At 41.3% G+C, this 15,201-nt stretch overlaps 3 protein-coding genes across 5 annotated transcripts in view; 1 reads left to right on the forward strand and 2 right to left on the reverse strand.

Moving 5' to 3' along the window:
• mif4gdb (MIF4G domain containing b) overlaps positions 1-1,892 on the reverse strand; it is a 5,204-nt gene extending 3,312 nt beyond the window's left edge. Inside the window, exons 1-4 of one of the 3 annotated variants that reach the window (XM_035655165.1) lie at positions 1,752-1,892; positions 895-989; positions 658-767; positions 191-346 (exon numbers count right to left, since the gene is read on the reverse strand). In XM_035655165.1, coding sequence (XP_035511058.1) covers positions 191-346; positions 658-767; positions 895-976 — 348 coding nt within the window. In that variant the 5' untranslated portion in view covers positions 977-989; positions 1,752-1,892. The other 2 variants (XM_035655166.1, XM_035655167.1) reach the window with 2 other exon arrangements.
• A 104-nt stretch (positions 1,893-1,996) lies between these two features.
• slc25a19 (solute carrier family 25 member 19) lies at positions 1,997-6,054 on the forward strand. Its single transcript, XM_035655163.1, has 7 exons — positions 1,997-2,128; positions 2,741-2,902; positions 3,216-3,371; positions 3,462-3,632; positions 4,680-4,860; positions 4,967-5,097; positions 5,196-6,054. Exons 2-7 carry the CDS (start codon positions 2,771-2,773, stop codon positions 5,409-5,411), a joined length of 987 nt encoding a protein of 328 aa, XP_035511056.1. The 5' UTR covers positions 1,997-2,128; positions 2,741-2,770; the 3' UTR covers positions 5,412-6,054.
• A 1,111-nt stretch (positions 6,055-7,165) lies between these two features.
• The window catches only part of pitpnc1a (phosphatidylinositol transfer protein cytoplasmic 1a), a gene marked incomplete in the record, with an annotated part of 47,013 nt that continues 38,977 nt past the window's right edge, over positions 7,166-15,201 (reverse strand). The window contains 4 exon segments of the mRNA XM_035655783.1: positions 7,166-8,513; positions 10,535-10,598; positions 11,256-11,411; positions 13,641-13,736. Coding sequence (XP_035511676.1) covers positions 8,203-8,513; positions 10,535-10,598; positions 11,256-11,411; positions 13,641-13,736 — 627 coding nt within the window.

A 15,201-nucleotide genomic window follows, 5' to 3' on the forward strand; every position in this document is an offset into this window, starting at 1 on the left:
TTTTCGTTATCTTACAATGAGACGTTTTTATCTACAGAGGGAGCGGGCCTTTGCACTTAAGTCACGAGGTTTCCGTTGGTTGCAATCTGCGATCTCACCCCTAGATGCCACTAAATTCTACACACTGGTCCTTTAAGACAATGTGATAACAAGACGAGGTTTGAAATATCTTAATGGGAAACAAACTTACTTTGAGGTAGTCGAAGATGTTGCAGATGAACGTAACGTAGCACACCCACTCCTGCAGCGAGCGCTGCCTCGTCTCCTCGCGGTCGTTGAACTCCTGCTGGAGCCGGTTCAACAAGTTCCTCCTGAAGACAATTCCATTGCTCTGCTTGGCCTCTGCCTGCACGAGGTGACCGGGAGACGTCAGACAGAAAGTGGAGTATGGACAACATGTCAGGAAACACAGTGGTGTAGGTAAACAGGCTTAAGAGCCTCCTGTTGCTCGAGTGTAAACTACCAGTTAGGCATTAATAAGGTAAGAGGATTAATATGGTTAAAGAGACTCAATCAGATATTTAAGTCCTGCTCTGGTTTCTTAAATCCCTCTGCCTCAGTGGTGTTCAGTGTCTTGATCAAACAAACTAACATGGACAACAATTACTGTGAAAAGGTGATGGACAACCAGCCCATCTAACTGCAAACAGTATGGACCTGCACAATGGTGTAGCAGATGCGTCCAGCCTCTTTGCTGAACACCTGGTCCTTTAAAGACTGATCCATGATGATATTGGATACCTTCTCCAGGTTCACCGAACTTGGGTCTGAAAGAAACAAGAAAGATTGTTTGAGATTCACACAGTCAATTATCAATTAAGTTTCAGCAGCAGGGTTTGAAACGGAGGCTGAAACTCCTATAAATCAGTAATAAGAGAACAATAGCATGCTGACCTTTCAAGGCTGTTTTCAGCAACATCTGTGTGTCCAGGTCAAAAGACTGGATCCTGTAGTCATCAGTGGAGTTTTCCATCATAGACGATACCAAACTGTGGAGTTAGCATGTAAAAGTGGTGAAAATATACAGATGATTTTAAAAAAAGAGAGAAATACAGGCTTTTTTCAAACACAAACTGAGGTTCTGCTTCAAGCCTGGGCACAAAACCCCATCACACAGATACAGATGAACCACAGAGCAATTTGTGCGACAACAATAACCACTAAATCCTGTGCTGTCATCAAACTGGGGCTGCTGCCCACAGCTCATTCACTGGGGGACAGGAGGGATTACACGGGCAAACCCAGGTCAACCAAAAGGTCACCTGATACCCCAAATCAACAGGATTTAACACCCACAACAAAGTAGTCTTTTAATGAGTGCGGCATTAATGCTAGTATGTCCGCCACGTGTCCTCATGTAACGACTTGCTAAAGTGAAAATATCTTATGTTTTAGTTGATCGCTGGGTTAACGATGACAAATGAGGCGTTTAACACAGTTTTTGCTGCCCTGTAATCAACACACACACACTAAAGGCTAACGCTAACTAATGTTGAATTACAGCTAGTTAACAGTGAGTTAGTTAAATGAGTTAAGTGAGTTAGTTTGTTTGTGTGCCTCCGCTCAGCTGTACAGAAAACCGTTCAACGATTAACTCCAGTTAGCTTTAAGTTGTATACCTTAACACACCTTTTGCATTGCCGCTCGCCAAAAGAGAGGGAACGGGTTAACGTTAAATATCGAGTTGGTGGGGAAAAAAGCCGGGTTATATCAGTTACTTACATTCAGAAAATAATGTGCGGGAAATGTACCTTAAATTCACGTCAATTCTTTACATCTAAGCTGGTTAAAAACCACTCGGGTTAGAGGCGGCAGACGTTACTCGACACACAGCCGTTCAAAGATGAAGTGTCACGGCAAGATAAACCCCTGCTCGTCGTCACCTCGTAGACTCCGCGAACAACCCCGAAGGCTATTCGTGTTCGCGGAGGTTATGTCATTTCCGGCGGGTTGGGCGTGAGGCAGGGATTCATCTCGCCGCGATACTTTCTGCTTTGGGAGAGGACCCGGAAGTACTATTAGGCATCTCTTGTAGCGTGCAGTACGAGTTCTTGTCATGTTAATGTTGGACTGTAGCTGTCGGGGTTTGGTTCAGCTGTACGTGTATTTATGAAGGACTTACTATAAGGTAAGTGTCCGTCTACGTGTGTCTCTGTTTCAGACCTTTGGGACAGCTGCTCTGTTGTTTTTAGCTTAGCTTAGCTAGTCCCAAGGTCCCACTGCATGTCCTCTGGTTCCGTGTTGTGACTCTTGTCCTCATAATGCCTGTTGTTAGTATTAATACTGTATAATACTATATTATATTATTAGTCTCGACAGGTGTGTCTAGATATTGATACTCTGACTATATTTTGGGGTTAAAAAGGGACAAATCTGCATTATGAGTTCATTTTGTTGCAAATACTTGTGGACTGTTTTTAAGATTTTAAATGCAGGACTTTTACCTGTAGTGGACTACTTTTGTAGTATGTCTATCTTTACATAAACAAAGGATCTGAGTCCAGCACTGCTCTATAATAATGAAGAAATCAAAATAAATACTTAAATAGGCACACACATCAAAACTGATAACGCATAAATCATCATAGCATGCACCAAAATATTTGGCTGCTGGATTTGTGAGATGTACCTATACATATATGTGTAACGTATACTTTTGCATATACGTCCAAAAAGATATTTTCTAGCAATTATATTTTAAATGTACAAAACATAAATTATTCATAATTCCTGTCCGCAGTGTTAACAGGAATCTGAAGGCTGTGGAGATATGGTGGGCTATGACCCCGGGGCTCAGGATGCTGCCCTCTGCCCAGAGGAGGCAGCCCTGGCTGGGTCCGCCGCTGGGATGGTCACTCGAGCCCTCATCAGCCCCCTTGATGTGCTTAAAATCAGATTCCAGGTAATGATGCGTCTGTGTGCTCGCTGTGGATTCATGCTCATTTAGTAGATATTTAAATTAAATCCTTTTATGGTAATGATTTTTCAATATTTTCACATTTCACGCTGTAAGAATATACTTTATATTCCAATATTGAAACCCGTTTATTACATTTTATTCAGTAATAATGTAGATTTAAAGCACATTTATCATCCGTTGTTGATTTGGCTTCCATGCTTTTCTCTTAACAACTGAACTCTGATGGAAAACAGTAAATTTGCCATTAATGCTGTTAACTTCCTGTACGTTTATCAGTTTCTCTTTTCCCCCACAGCTGCAGATTGAGCGCGTGTCTTCACAGAGGCCAGAGGGGAAGTACTGGGGAATATTTCAGGCGTCCCGCTGCATTCATTCAGAGGAGGGACTCTCTGCTTTCTGGAAGGGTCACATCCCTGCGCAGCTCCTCTCCATCTGCTTCGGGGCTGTCCAGGTAGAGCCTGTGAACTGCATGCTCACACAAAGTAAACGTCTTAAAACTACCGTACCTGAATTTACTTAATTGTGTATGTGTGCTTTACAGTTTGCCAGTTTTGAGTTTCTGACTGAGATGGTCCACAACATGACGCCATATGACAGCCAGACAGCAGGAGTTCACTTTGTGTGTGGCGGTTTGGCTGCTTGCTCTGCTACAGTGGTCTGCCAGCCTCTGGACACACTGCGGACACGCTTTGCAGCTCAGGGAGAACCAAAGGTGGGACATGCCACTGCTGATCTACTGTAGCTGTCAGAAAGTTCTTGATAGTAGATAGAAATGTATAAAGTTTATGGGACAGAATTTATTCAACTCATAGTTTTTCTTCTAGTTTTTCGATGGATTTTATGAGTTGATGTATAGAAACATCTGTCAGCCCGTGTCCTTGCTGCGTGTCGTTCCCCCTCTCTTCCGTCTTTTCTGTCACTCTTCAGCTGTCATTATCAATTAAAGGCAATAAAAGCCCCCCTAAATTTAGTTTTTTAAAAGAAATGGATGTGGTAGGGGAGAAACAGATGAGTAACCACTGACGGCAATAAAAATGTTGGTTGTCTATCTCCTATGTCTCCTCAGTTGAAATCAGAATGATGAAGATGGCCCCCTGTAGCACTCCCAGTTTTAAATTTTACCCATCTAAGGAAACATTCTGTCTTCAGAAGCTTCATTTTGTTGCAAATTTGAATAAACATCAAAATGTGGATTCACTTTCGTGCTTATTGCAAGATATCTGGTGTTGAAAAGTCTTAAGCACTAAATTCAGTTTACTCAAAAAGGCATAAGAACATAGAACAACAAAGTTTCATTAACAAACGTCTTAAATATTCTCCATTGCTTGCTGTAGGCAGTATCATGAGTTATAAAATGTTTTGTATGTGATTGCAGCTGTCTGGAGATGTTATCACATAAACAAAAAATAGGATTGTTGTGACTCTGACCCAGTGCACGCAAGAGGCTGTTCAATCCTTTTTTTGTGGAATTTCAGTGAGCACCATCAGACCTGTTGCAAACACTATCGCTACTGCTAGCGACAGAAGCAGGAAGCTCACTGAGTCACAATGGGCAAGTGTCGAATTTACCAAGAACCTAAAAAAATAATCAGGTTTAATTGGTTAATCCTTATCAGCTTATCTGCAGCTTATCTGCAGGTCCAGGTCCTGGTAATTAAATCCACAATGGTTTCTAATGATACAATGATATACTGATGGGAAGTACTGAACAACTGGGATATCATTTTTATGTATTCGTATGCTACATCTGTCCTCTCAGGTGTACAGCAACCTGCGACATGCCGTGTCCACGATGTACCGTTCAGAGGGCGTACTGACGTTTTACCGCGGCCTGGCTCCAACACTGACGGCAGTGTTTCCGTACGCTGGGCTGCAGTTCTTCACCTACAACGTCTTTAAAAAGCTGTTCGCCCCACCTCCCACAGCTGGAAAGTCTGGAGGTCAGTGGAGATCAAACTCATTGTTACGCCCATGGAATTTATTACACCACATTACGTGCACATGTATGAATTATTCACATTTGGAAGTCCCGTGTCTCCCTTCAAGGAAACCTGAGCAGCCTGGTCTGTGGCAGCGGAGCTGGAATAATCAGCAAAGCAATCACGTACCCCTTTGACCTCTTCAAGAAGAGACTGCAGGTGGGGGGCTTTGAGGCAGCCAGAGCACGCTTCGGTCAGGTGAGCTCCTCAACAGCCCGGTTCACACTTTAAGAGCACATATTTTGGGTTTAATGTGTAAGTATTATATATATATATCTCCTGTTTCTCCCGGGCAGGTGCGGAATTATAGAGGCCTGTTGGACTGCATGGTTCAAATAGCCAAAGAAGAGGGCGTCCGAGGCTTCTTCAAAGGCCTCTCTCCCAGCCTTTTGAAAGCCGCTGTGTCAACAGGCTTCACCTTTTTTTGGTATGAGTTCTTCCTCAACGCCATGCATAACTTCAAGGAGGGACGGAGAACAAACAGCCTCACCAAAGACTTAGAGGAAAGATAATGAAGGAAACAAAAAAGTGATGATGGCGCAACCTCCACACTGGAACAGACTGGAAATAGACTCATGCATCATTCTTTGCTTGCACTTAACACATTTATCAACCGGGTCGATGTTTGGTGGTGCTTTCTATTGTGTTTACATGTAAGGATGGGAAAACATAACCTCGTATTATTTGTTTTTGTGTTATCGTCACACCTCTTGTATAAGCATTGGACTTTTAAAAAATGGTTTTAGTCTGGGTTTCTAAGGATTATGGATGCTTGCTTTTACAAGATAAACTACATTGTATAATTTTATGTTCAAACACAACTTTGCACATTTTAAACTCTGACTTTTAACGTGTCATAACCTTGCCATTGTTGGCTCACATTTTGTTAAATTGAATTGAATTGAAAAGAGAGAAGAAGCAAAATGTGCTTGTGTTGATTGTGTGGTCGTATGTGTATAGACAAAAACATCAACACTTATGTGAGTGTAATATTTATTATATTATGTACTGTGGTGGGCAAAACAGCATCCTGTTGACTATAGGCCAAATACACTGCTAATTAAGAGTAACACTCTTAAAGGTGTCTGTGGTTGTGCTATGTGTCTGGCCAACGCTACAACTTTCAGGTCATTATTTTTTGAATAAAAGTTTTTATAAAGAGTTCTGTGTCGTGCTTTGACAAGAAGTTACATGAACGTTTGTGAATAACTAACAGCAGCAGATGGATTAATGTTGCTATGTTTTTTAAAGGTATGTAGGCTTTAGTGTCATCTAGTAGTGTAGTTTCAGATTGCAGCTCACCTGTTTCACTCTCCCTATTCAACCACGAGGGAGAAACTACGGTGGCTGCAAAACATGCAAATAATGGAAATGGATCTATCTAGAGCCAGTGTTTGGTTTGTCTACTCTGGGCTACTGTAGGAACATGGCGGTTCAACACTCCACGGAAGAGGATATAAACATCTGTAGATGTAAACTGCTCATCCTAAGGTAAAAAAAACCCATGATTCCTGTATTTAGGTGATTATACACTAATGACATACCTATGAATATTATATTCCATTTCTGACAATTGATCCTCCTAAATGTTCCACACTGGACCTTTAAATTAGGTAAAAGTTCATTCTGACTATTTGCCAGTATTGACCTGGAACTGGAGAAACGGTTGCATTGTGTGGCTCACCCTTTATAATATGATCAATGTTATTGTCACATATACAATCATAGAAAAAAAGTGTAATGACATTTGTCCTCTGCAGGTTACCACTCATAAGTACTAGGAGCAGTTGGCAGCCACTGTACAGCACCTAGGATCAACTCCAGATTAATCCAGTGCCTTGGTCAAGCTAGGAAGTTCTCCTTTGATGTTGAGAGGAACCCTCGTACACTCTTCTCTCTTCTTGCTGTGAGTTGTTGTTGATGATTGTGCATTATGAGTATTAGAGTATGTTTGAGCTTTGTTACTTCGTTATCTTCTTTTGTGCAAAAATAAAAGTTTTAAATGTTTGAGTACATCAGTAGGGATGGTGCTTCCGTTCTAAACTACTTTAATGTGTTACAGCATTACACTGATGTAAAGTAATTGGATTACTGTGTTTATTCAAGATAAACATAAAGAACAAGTTATGAATTTTAGGTCTGATAGCCCTTCAAACTAATCTTTTAATTAACATAAAAATGTGTTTTGCGTGTGAAGAAAAAACATTTGAGAGGCTACGTTTGATTCAATTCTAATAAATTGTATTAACAAAGATGCCTCACACAATTATGGATACAACAGGATTTCATTTAATTTACTGGATACAAAACCCATTAACAGTATGACTTAAAAATGAATACAGTTAAAATGAATAAAGCAGCAAAAAGAACATGCAAACCGCATAACCAGTCTATAAAAACTCAGTTGAAACACAACATCAAGTATGAGGCCAAGATAAAGAAAACAGAGAGAACACTGAATTCACAAATATTTAAAAACAGCCTCTTGAGTCAAAATCATGCAATTACAGAAGTCATTTACAGACCCAGTGGGTGACAGAACTCACTATAATAAACCAACACTTAAAGAAGATAGAGAGTCCTGTCCTTTAAAAATACACAAGAGTAATTTCATAGCAGCGTCATCACTGGATAGGATAATCTTTTTGAAGTACTTGTAGACATTTTACCGGATAAATAATGTTCATACAGTATATACAAGAATACACAACCACCTTACACCTGACTGTGGAAAACATGATACTCAACTGATACAGTGGCCAATGAGAATCTGACCCAACAACAAAACCAAAGACTGCTTAAAGGTAAAACAGAAATAAAAACAAATTCTGTACATGTAAAGTTTATGTGCAGTGACTGAATCTCAACACACCCTGAGCTTGGATGAAAGTAAGGTGATTCTCTGTGGGATAAAACGTATTCAGGAATGTGCGCTACACTCAATCTGACTAATTAGACTCCGTACTGTCTGATGCATGGTGCTGGCTGTCTGAGGAGGAGAAAAGAATGAGGAGCCTCCAGCGTTTGTGAGACTCTCAATGGGACGCACTATACCTATCAACCTTGCAGGGCTTTTTTGCTGTGGAGATCAGGGGCTGCCTGTCTGTACCTGTAAAGGCAGCCTGAGAGCTGTCTGCTTGGCTTGTAACACCGGCGGGTCTGCTGAAGGGGCTTGGATCACCAGGGCAGAGAAAAGTGTCTCCTTCACTTCAGCTGGCTGAGGGGGCATTGTGGGATGTGCTGGGCAGGCATCCTCCACTGATCCACAGGTTGAGGGTGTTCACCAGTGGCACAGCCTCGCTCTCATTCTGGCTGCGGACTGGAGTTCCAGGAGAAAAAGCTGGGCAGCTTGAAGATTGAATCCCTGCGGCCCGGATCCGGCAGGGTCAAGGTCTCTGGAGCTGACTTCTTCCTGGGACGCTCCTTTGGCACTGACAGGAACTCGGGGGCTTCTGTGGAGAGGGGAGTGGACGGGGCGCTGTTAGGGCCACTGCGGGTGCTGCACGGCAGAGGGGTGTCTGAGATGGAGATGGCGGGGGGGAAGGAGCCAATCTTCAGGTTAGTGGCTTCTTGTGTGGCACGCTCGTACTCTCTGACTTCCTCCATGGTCATGTCTGTTGGGATGGAGGCGTTACACATTGAGATAGAGACAAAGCTGGTTCATAATTTAATTCTAGAGAAGAAGGCGCTTAATTAAACAGTCCAATTATTGTTGAATCACCTCCATGTGAAGTAAGAAAAAGGGAATATTGACAGTGATAGAAATATGGCAATGTGATGATATGACACAACATAGTTCGGTGTGGACATTTATCAGTGTATTGTCTATTCTTCTATTCATAGTCAGGTCATAAGATGTCCTCGAACAGTGATTCCCAACCAGGGGTGCTTTTTATATTTGTGTTGTATGATTACAACTGATTATTATTATTTACAATAACCAGTAACACAACAACATGCATTGCAATGTGCTTTAAAACTAGTTAGCAAGAAAGAAAAGTGATTGAAACATTATAGGTAGCTAAAAATAAAGGATAAATGGTTGAATAGTAATTGTAGTGATGAATTAACATCTGAAATTGTTAGCTTAAAATATTTAAAAACAGTTAAAATTGTTAACTAAAAAAGTATGAATAAACAACTCATAACTAATCACACATGTATGCACACAGGCTGACATTTAAACAAATTATTACAGGAAATACAAAACATATTTTAAATTACATATCACTATTTTAAATTTTGTAGCATTTTGAGAGTGTTATATGTTTTGTATTTATTAAATTTTTTTGAAAATATGACAGACATTTCTCAGTGTGCCACTAGAGGCAGCTCATGTACCACCAGTCGTACACGTACCACAGTTTGAGAATCAGTGGTTTAGACAGTTTCAACAGTATCAAGATACACTTTTATGTGTACATGATGAGTACAAGGGAACATCCAGTTTATAATCCATTCATAGGAACTTTGGAACATGACGAGTGGTACTGTAATAATTAGGGGGACTTGAGCTCATTTGTGAACACTGTGGGTATATCAGACAATAAAGGTTGGGAAGTACTAAATCAAGCACCTGGATTTGCTCATTTACTTGTCTTTATGAGTTAATGAGTCCAAACAGACAGTAATATTTTCTGTCTTATTGACCAGTAAAAATAGTCTCTTCAGACACATTGGTGCTAAATCACAGGCAAATAACCTTTCGGTGGTGGTTAGCTTTGTAGTACCTGCTCCACACTCACTCTTTGATTTTACCCTGATTTTTCTGATATCTTTATAAAAACTGACATAAGCCTCAGGATTCTTCAAACAGAGAGCTGCACAGCGTCAAACATTTGTGAGTCTGAAGATCAGAGAAGGTTCCTACTGTGTGGTTCAAAACCAATACCCATCACTTGGCTTTTGTGCATGTGCTTGTAGTTAAGTACATGGTTACATCTGTTATGCCTGCAGTGCAGTGGTTGAACAAAAAATGGCTCATAGGAGATGTGAAATGAATCAAGAAAGTGGAGTTGAAACTGGAAAACTCTACATTAATGGATCATTCATAAGATGCTTCACTGTGATGAAATACAAAAAAATGCTACTACACCAAAAACAACATGCACAGATTCAGAGTATGAACAGTGTGACAGCAACATGTTAAAAAATGTAATTATATAAAAACCTAAGTCTGAAGTTGCAGGTGAAGACGCAGTTTGCTGCAGGTATAGAAAACTCCTGCAGTCACCTCTGTATTGCCTTTGGAAGGACAACACCCTGGATATAATGCTAAATAACAGCACGGAAGATTGTAGAGTTCTCTATCCAGAGATTGTCATCTTTATAAATGTTTAAAGCCAAAAAGAAGTGAATAGTGTGCACTGTGTAAAGTACAAAACGAAGTGGTAATAATGAAAAAACATGGATAAACCACTTATGATCACATAGTCTGTATTGTATAAACCAATCAGTTATTTGTGGGGTAATAGCAAATTTAATGTGAACAGTAGTGCTTTTTAGAAATAAATGATCAACAAAAATGATCAGGGCTTTGCCACATTATGAAACCGCAATCTTGCCATGAGTCAGTTTCTACACATTAAACTAATAACCTGTGTTTAATGAGCACTGACATCTCTAAGGTACTTACCAATCCACTCATCCACCCAGGCAAAGGCCTGTCTGTGTCCTAAAAGCAGGACATCTCGAATCACCTGAGCAGAATGACAAAAACAGAGAGAGAAAAGGAATGAAAAGATTGCAGAGAAAAGTAAAGAGGGACATAAGTATAGAATCAGTTAACTCATAAGGCAATAGAAACATTTTTAAGTTCTAAATGTTTCCGTTCCCCCCCGGAGGAATGTGATTAATATGAGTCACTCCTGGTGTTACCATGTGAGTAATGAACCCTGCCTGTGTGTGTGTGTGTGGTGTGTGGTGTGTGTGTGTGTGGTGTGTGTGTGGTGCTGTGGTGTGTGGTGTGTTGTGTGTGGTGTGGGTCGTCGTGTGTGTGTGTGCCTCGGGCAAAGGGGAGAAGACAGACAGTCGCCCCTAGGCGGCATGCTGTTGTGGACCCGTGGGCCTACGCGTGAAGGAAATGGATTTGGGAAATAGGAGTTTAAACTGTGCAGCCAAGGTAAAGGGAGGTGGTGCAAGGCAATCTGTATGATATGAACAGGGCAGATATCGTCGAAGGTGATAATGGAACATCTGATTTAGTTCACGGCCAGCTGGTTGTGTGTCACATGTTTTCAGAGCAGTAAACGCCTCCGGCACAGACACCGATCTACGCAGGTCAAAAAGTTTGACTGAGTAGGGAGAGGGTATTTCTGAGAGGCTAAAACTTAATATAACATTTTTTAAATCCTGACCTTGTGTACAAACTGCTCCACACGTGTTTGCAGGCCCCAGACTTCAAACTTGACTGTGACCAGTTTGTAGGAGCACATGATGGGGTCCTGCTTGTTGATCCATCCTTCCTGCAGGTTGCCTCGGTTGGTCTTCTTCGACTTAAAATGCCGCAGGTCCTACAAGCGCACGAGAACCCAGAAAAATAAGGAGAAAAATATTATCATGAACATGTCTGCAAAAAAATAAATACCAAAACTCCTCCATCATTTATCTCTCTCTCACACACACACGTACACATTTCCTCCTCCCTGCCTATAAGGCACAATCACCTGTATCCATTACGAGCTTCCTGCAGAGCACAGACGGGCTGCACAGTGGGAGTCCCTAATCTCAAAGTTTACGTGCATTAATTACTGCTCCCTATAGACTAATTATGCTGTAGTGCTCATTTGTCTGCCGACTGTGACGGTGTGCGGGGGTGATGCTCAACTCTAGATCCCTGCTGGGAAAGCACTTGCGGTGGAGGTGAAACGGGGGCCTGTTGCATTTGTCTGAAAAGGTGTCACAAAGTTTCTTGGCAGACGAAGAGGGAAAAGATGAGAAATGCTACCAAAAACTTTTTAAAATATTTATTTTAAGACACTGTGTCCATTAATATTTTTACCTTAATATCATGCAAACAATCTCATATTGTGACACACTTCAGGCATTCATGAGCACCGGTAATATCAAAGACATTGAGTACTAAAATTACCAGCATGGTAAATAAATGTAATCAAATAAATGTAACAGCATGTGGGTAGGATAAGTAGGCCCAAACTATATAGCTTACAATTTATTCAACAGAGATGATCCTTACATAAAAAAGTATTCATGATTACACCATGTCTTAATAGAGAGACTATCCATTCTAGTGCATTTTCAGCAACCAATCACACCTTTTAAAATAATGAGTCAACCTCCTCACTGAGGTAAAAGTTTCTGTCCCTTCCTTGCTCAGAGTTGCCTTGAGAGTTTTCATAAATCACCTCTGGAGCTAGAACTCCTTGCTAGAAATGTTAGGAGTGTTAGGAGCTATTCTCAGAATGGCCCCAGGAAGTGTCTGCATCCAGCTAGGAAACAGTCCAGCACCTAAAGCCCATTAAAACCACAACATGTTGTTTTTACACTTCAGTATTTATACGGATACGGATTAAACAAACACGATATAAAATGTTAGTTATTGAGCTTTAGAGGTGCTGTAGGCACATTTTGTTTTCTTTGGAGAGAGCCAGGCTACTGGCTGCTACCAGTGTTTGTATTAAGCTAAGCTAACTGGCTGCTGGCTGTAGCTTCATACACAGACACTGAGAACGGTACTGATCTACTCATCTAACTCCTGGCAATAAAATGAATAGGCATATTTACCAAAATGTGGAACTATTCTGTTGATATCCATTAATGATTAATAAATATATGTCTTCCTTTTCTTTTATTTGTGAAGCACTTAGAGCTTTAACACCTTCTGTGTCGGAAAGTTTCTTCTTCTTCTTCTTGTTTATGAAATGATCCTAGAAAGAGTATGAAACATGTACGTCTGTGACCATTGTCTTTTATTTGAATGAGAACATCTGTGGTCAAAAGAAACAACCAAACACACGCGCTGTAACTGCTTCGATGCTGTTGGTAGGTGTCAGAACACACTGGTGACTGTGGTTCATTCATGTGCGATGATCTATGTGCTGCATTGTCAGGTGTGACTGTAGTGTATCCAAAACCCATCTGTCTTTAAAATCCAATGATTTTTTTTTACATCGGCCACGTGGCATCCTCTTTTAGCTCCGTACGGCATCTCTGTGCTATTCTTAGCTCTGAGTGGATAAAAGCAGAAGACCATAAAGCCCAGTGGGAGGCATGTACGTACGTGTGTGTGTGTGTGTGTGTGTGTGTGTGTCTATAATAAAACGCCACTGCAGTGACATCAATGCCCCTCTTGATTATTAATAGCTCCGTTTTTTATCGCCATCACACCCTCAAAGACGGGCACACACACATGCATACAAATGTCAAATCACCACAGCTAATGTCCATCACCTCCCCCCAAACACAAACGTGCATTTCCATCACTCTTGAGGAGGCAGATGGCCAGATGGTGGTCAAAAATGAGCTGGCGCTGCTCGAGAAAGATATCACACTATTCTGCTTATCTGCTCACACGCCGTCCCTTGCCTTCTTTTCTCCTTTGTTGACTTCTCTCCTCTTCTCCTTGTTCTCCTGTTCATCTCCATACCCCTCTGTTCTCTCATTCTTTTTTCAGCCTTCCTCTATCTCTGCCACGTGTGCGTGTATTCATTCACTCTATGCTCCTGTACACGCATACAATTAGAAAGCGTGTGCCCTGAGGTCAGCGACTTGACTCCCCTCACCTCTGACTCCTTGTAGTGGCGCTCGGGGATTTCATCATAGGCGATGTCCACGAACCACACCTCTGTTTCCTCTTCTCTGGGCTCGCTGCCAAAGATCTGTGGATCAGGGAACAGTTCAATGTGTGAGGAGGACAGTTAAATCAATAACGCACTTCGGGGGTTGACAAATGTTGCGGGATGATGTGCTGTGATTTCCCCTGTTAGTTGGTATAGTTCAAAGAGGTTAGGGAGTTTGACAATGAGATTTTTGTCCTGTTGGAATTAAAAGTACGGGAGCACAAATGACATGATGAGCACATTCCTTCCTTCTGGCTTTACCCTTATACACCAAACAAACTATGAAGATGAATGTGACTCACACAGTCAGTGACACACCGTGTGGTCAGTGATTTCTTCCTGTGTCTGACTCACACAGGAACAGAAAAGCAGTGTCGGCTAGTTATTCGCTCCTTTCAGAGCAATTTCACTGCTCCTGCCTCACCGACAGGTTGATCATACTTCCTGCACACTTAAAACTTTTATGCAGGTGTAGCGGAAGGGTGAAAGGGCGGAAGAGAGGAGAAAATGTGATTGAACGAGGGAGAAGAATAGAGGAAGAAAAAAGAGAGATTGCACAAATGGTGAAGGCGGTGGGGGAACGTGTTAACTTGAGACGGAAGGAGCAAACACTTCTATTCTAAAACACCCCCGCTTGTTACAATCAGTTTCAAATGTGAAATTATGAGCCTGTGAAACCATCATAATGGGTTTGCAACTCCCATGAGCCACCACTAAGTGGAGCTGCGGCCTTATGTGTTCAGATACAGTATGGATCGTGGCAGTATTGCATAACCTTCAGATGTGCCCCTGCTGCCACCAAAGTGTTAAGTGGTACTGAAGGAGAGGTGGACATCGAGTTAAGTGCTTTTTCAACTGTGACTCAACAAAACTAAGAGTATCCTGTCGTGTTGCCATAGGAGGAAGTCAACATTTACTTACTTACTTACTTACTACTCTCATAGAGTAGTTTTCCTTAAATCTTTTTTATATTATTATACGTTTGTGTACCAGCGTGCTTTGGCAATAATATTTCAAAACCACCAAATTGAGCTGTAGTGAATAAATGGTTCAGTAATGTCTATTGATGCTTTGCTGCAACTAATGGCCATAACTTTCCACGAAGACCTCCATTTTCCTCACAGGAGTGTGGCATTGCAAGGTATAGTCTTTCTGTGAGTGAAAATTAGAGGCCACAACTGTGTCACTTGTTTATGATCAATGGAGGCAAATGTATTTGTGTAAAAATAATAAAGTTACCGAAAGGCTTAAACATTGTGACTGTGTTAGAATGAGTAATAATCCTCTTCATGTCCTTTGCTTAATAAAAAGACTGAATTATGAGCAAAATGTCACAGTTAAAGGATGGCACAATGATGCAACAACCCTCGGACAAAGAGAAATCATCAGTTCTAATTAGGAGCTGAAAAGCTTAAAGGTCCAGTGTGTAACATTCAGGAGGATCTATTGGCAGAAATGTTTTCATTAGTGTATAATCACCTGAAATATAGGAATCGTTGTGTTT

The sequence above is a fragment of the Morone saxatilis genome, unplaced genomic scaffold (genome assembly GCF_004916995.1).
Source record: "Morone saxatilis isolate NCDOM2014 unplaced genomic scaffold, NCSU_SB_2.0 Contig14, whole genome shotgun sequence".
In the NCBI taxonomy this organism is placed as follows: Eukaryota; Metazoa; Chordata; class Actinopteri; family Moronidae; genus Morone; species Morone saxatilis.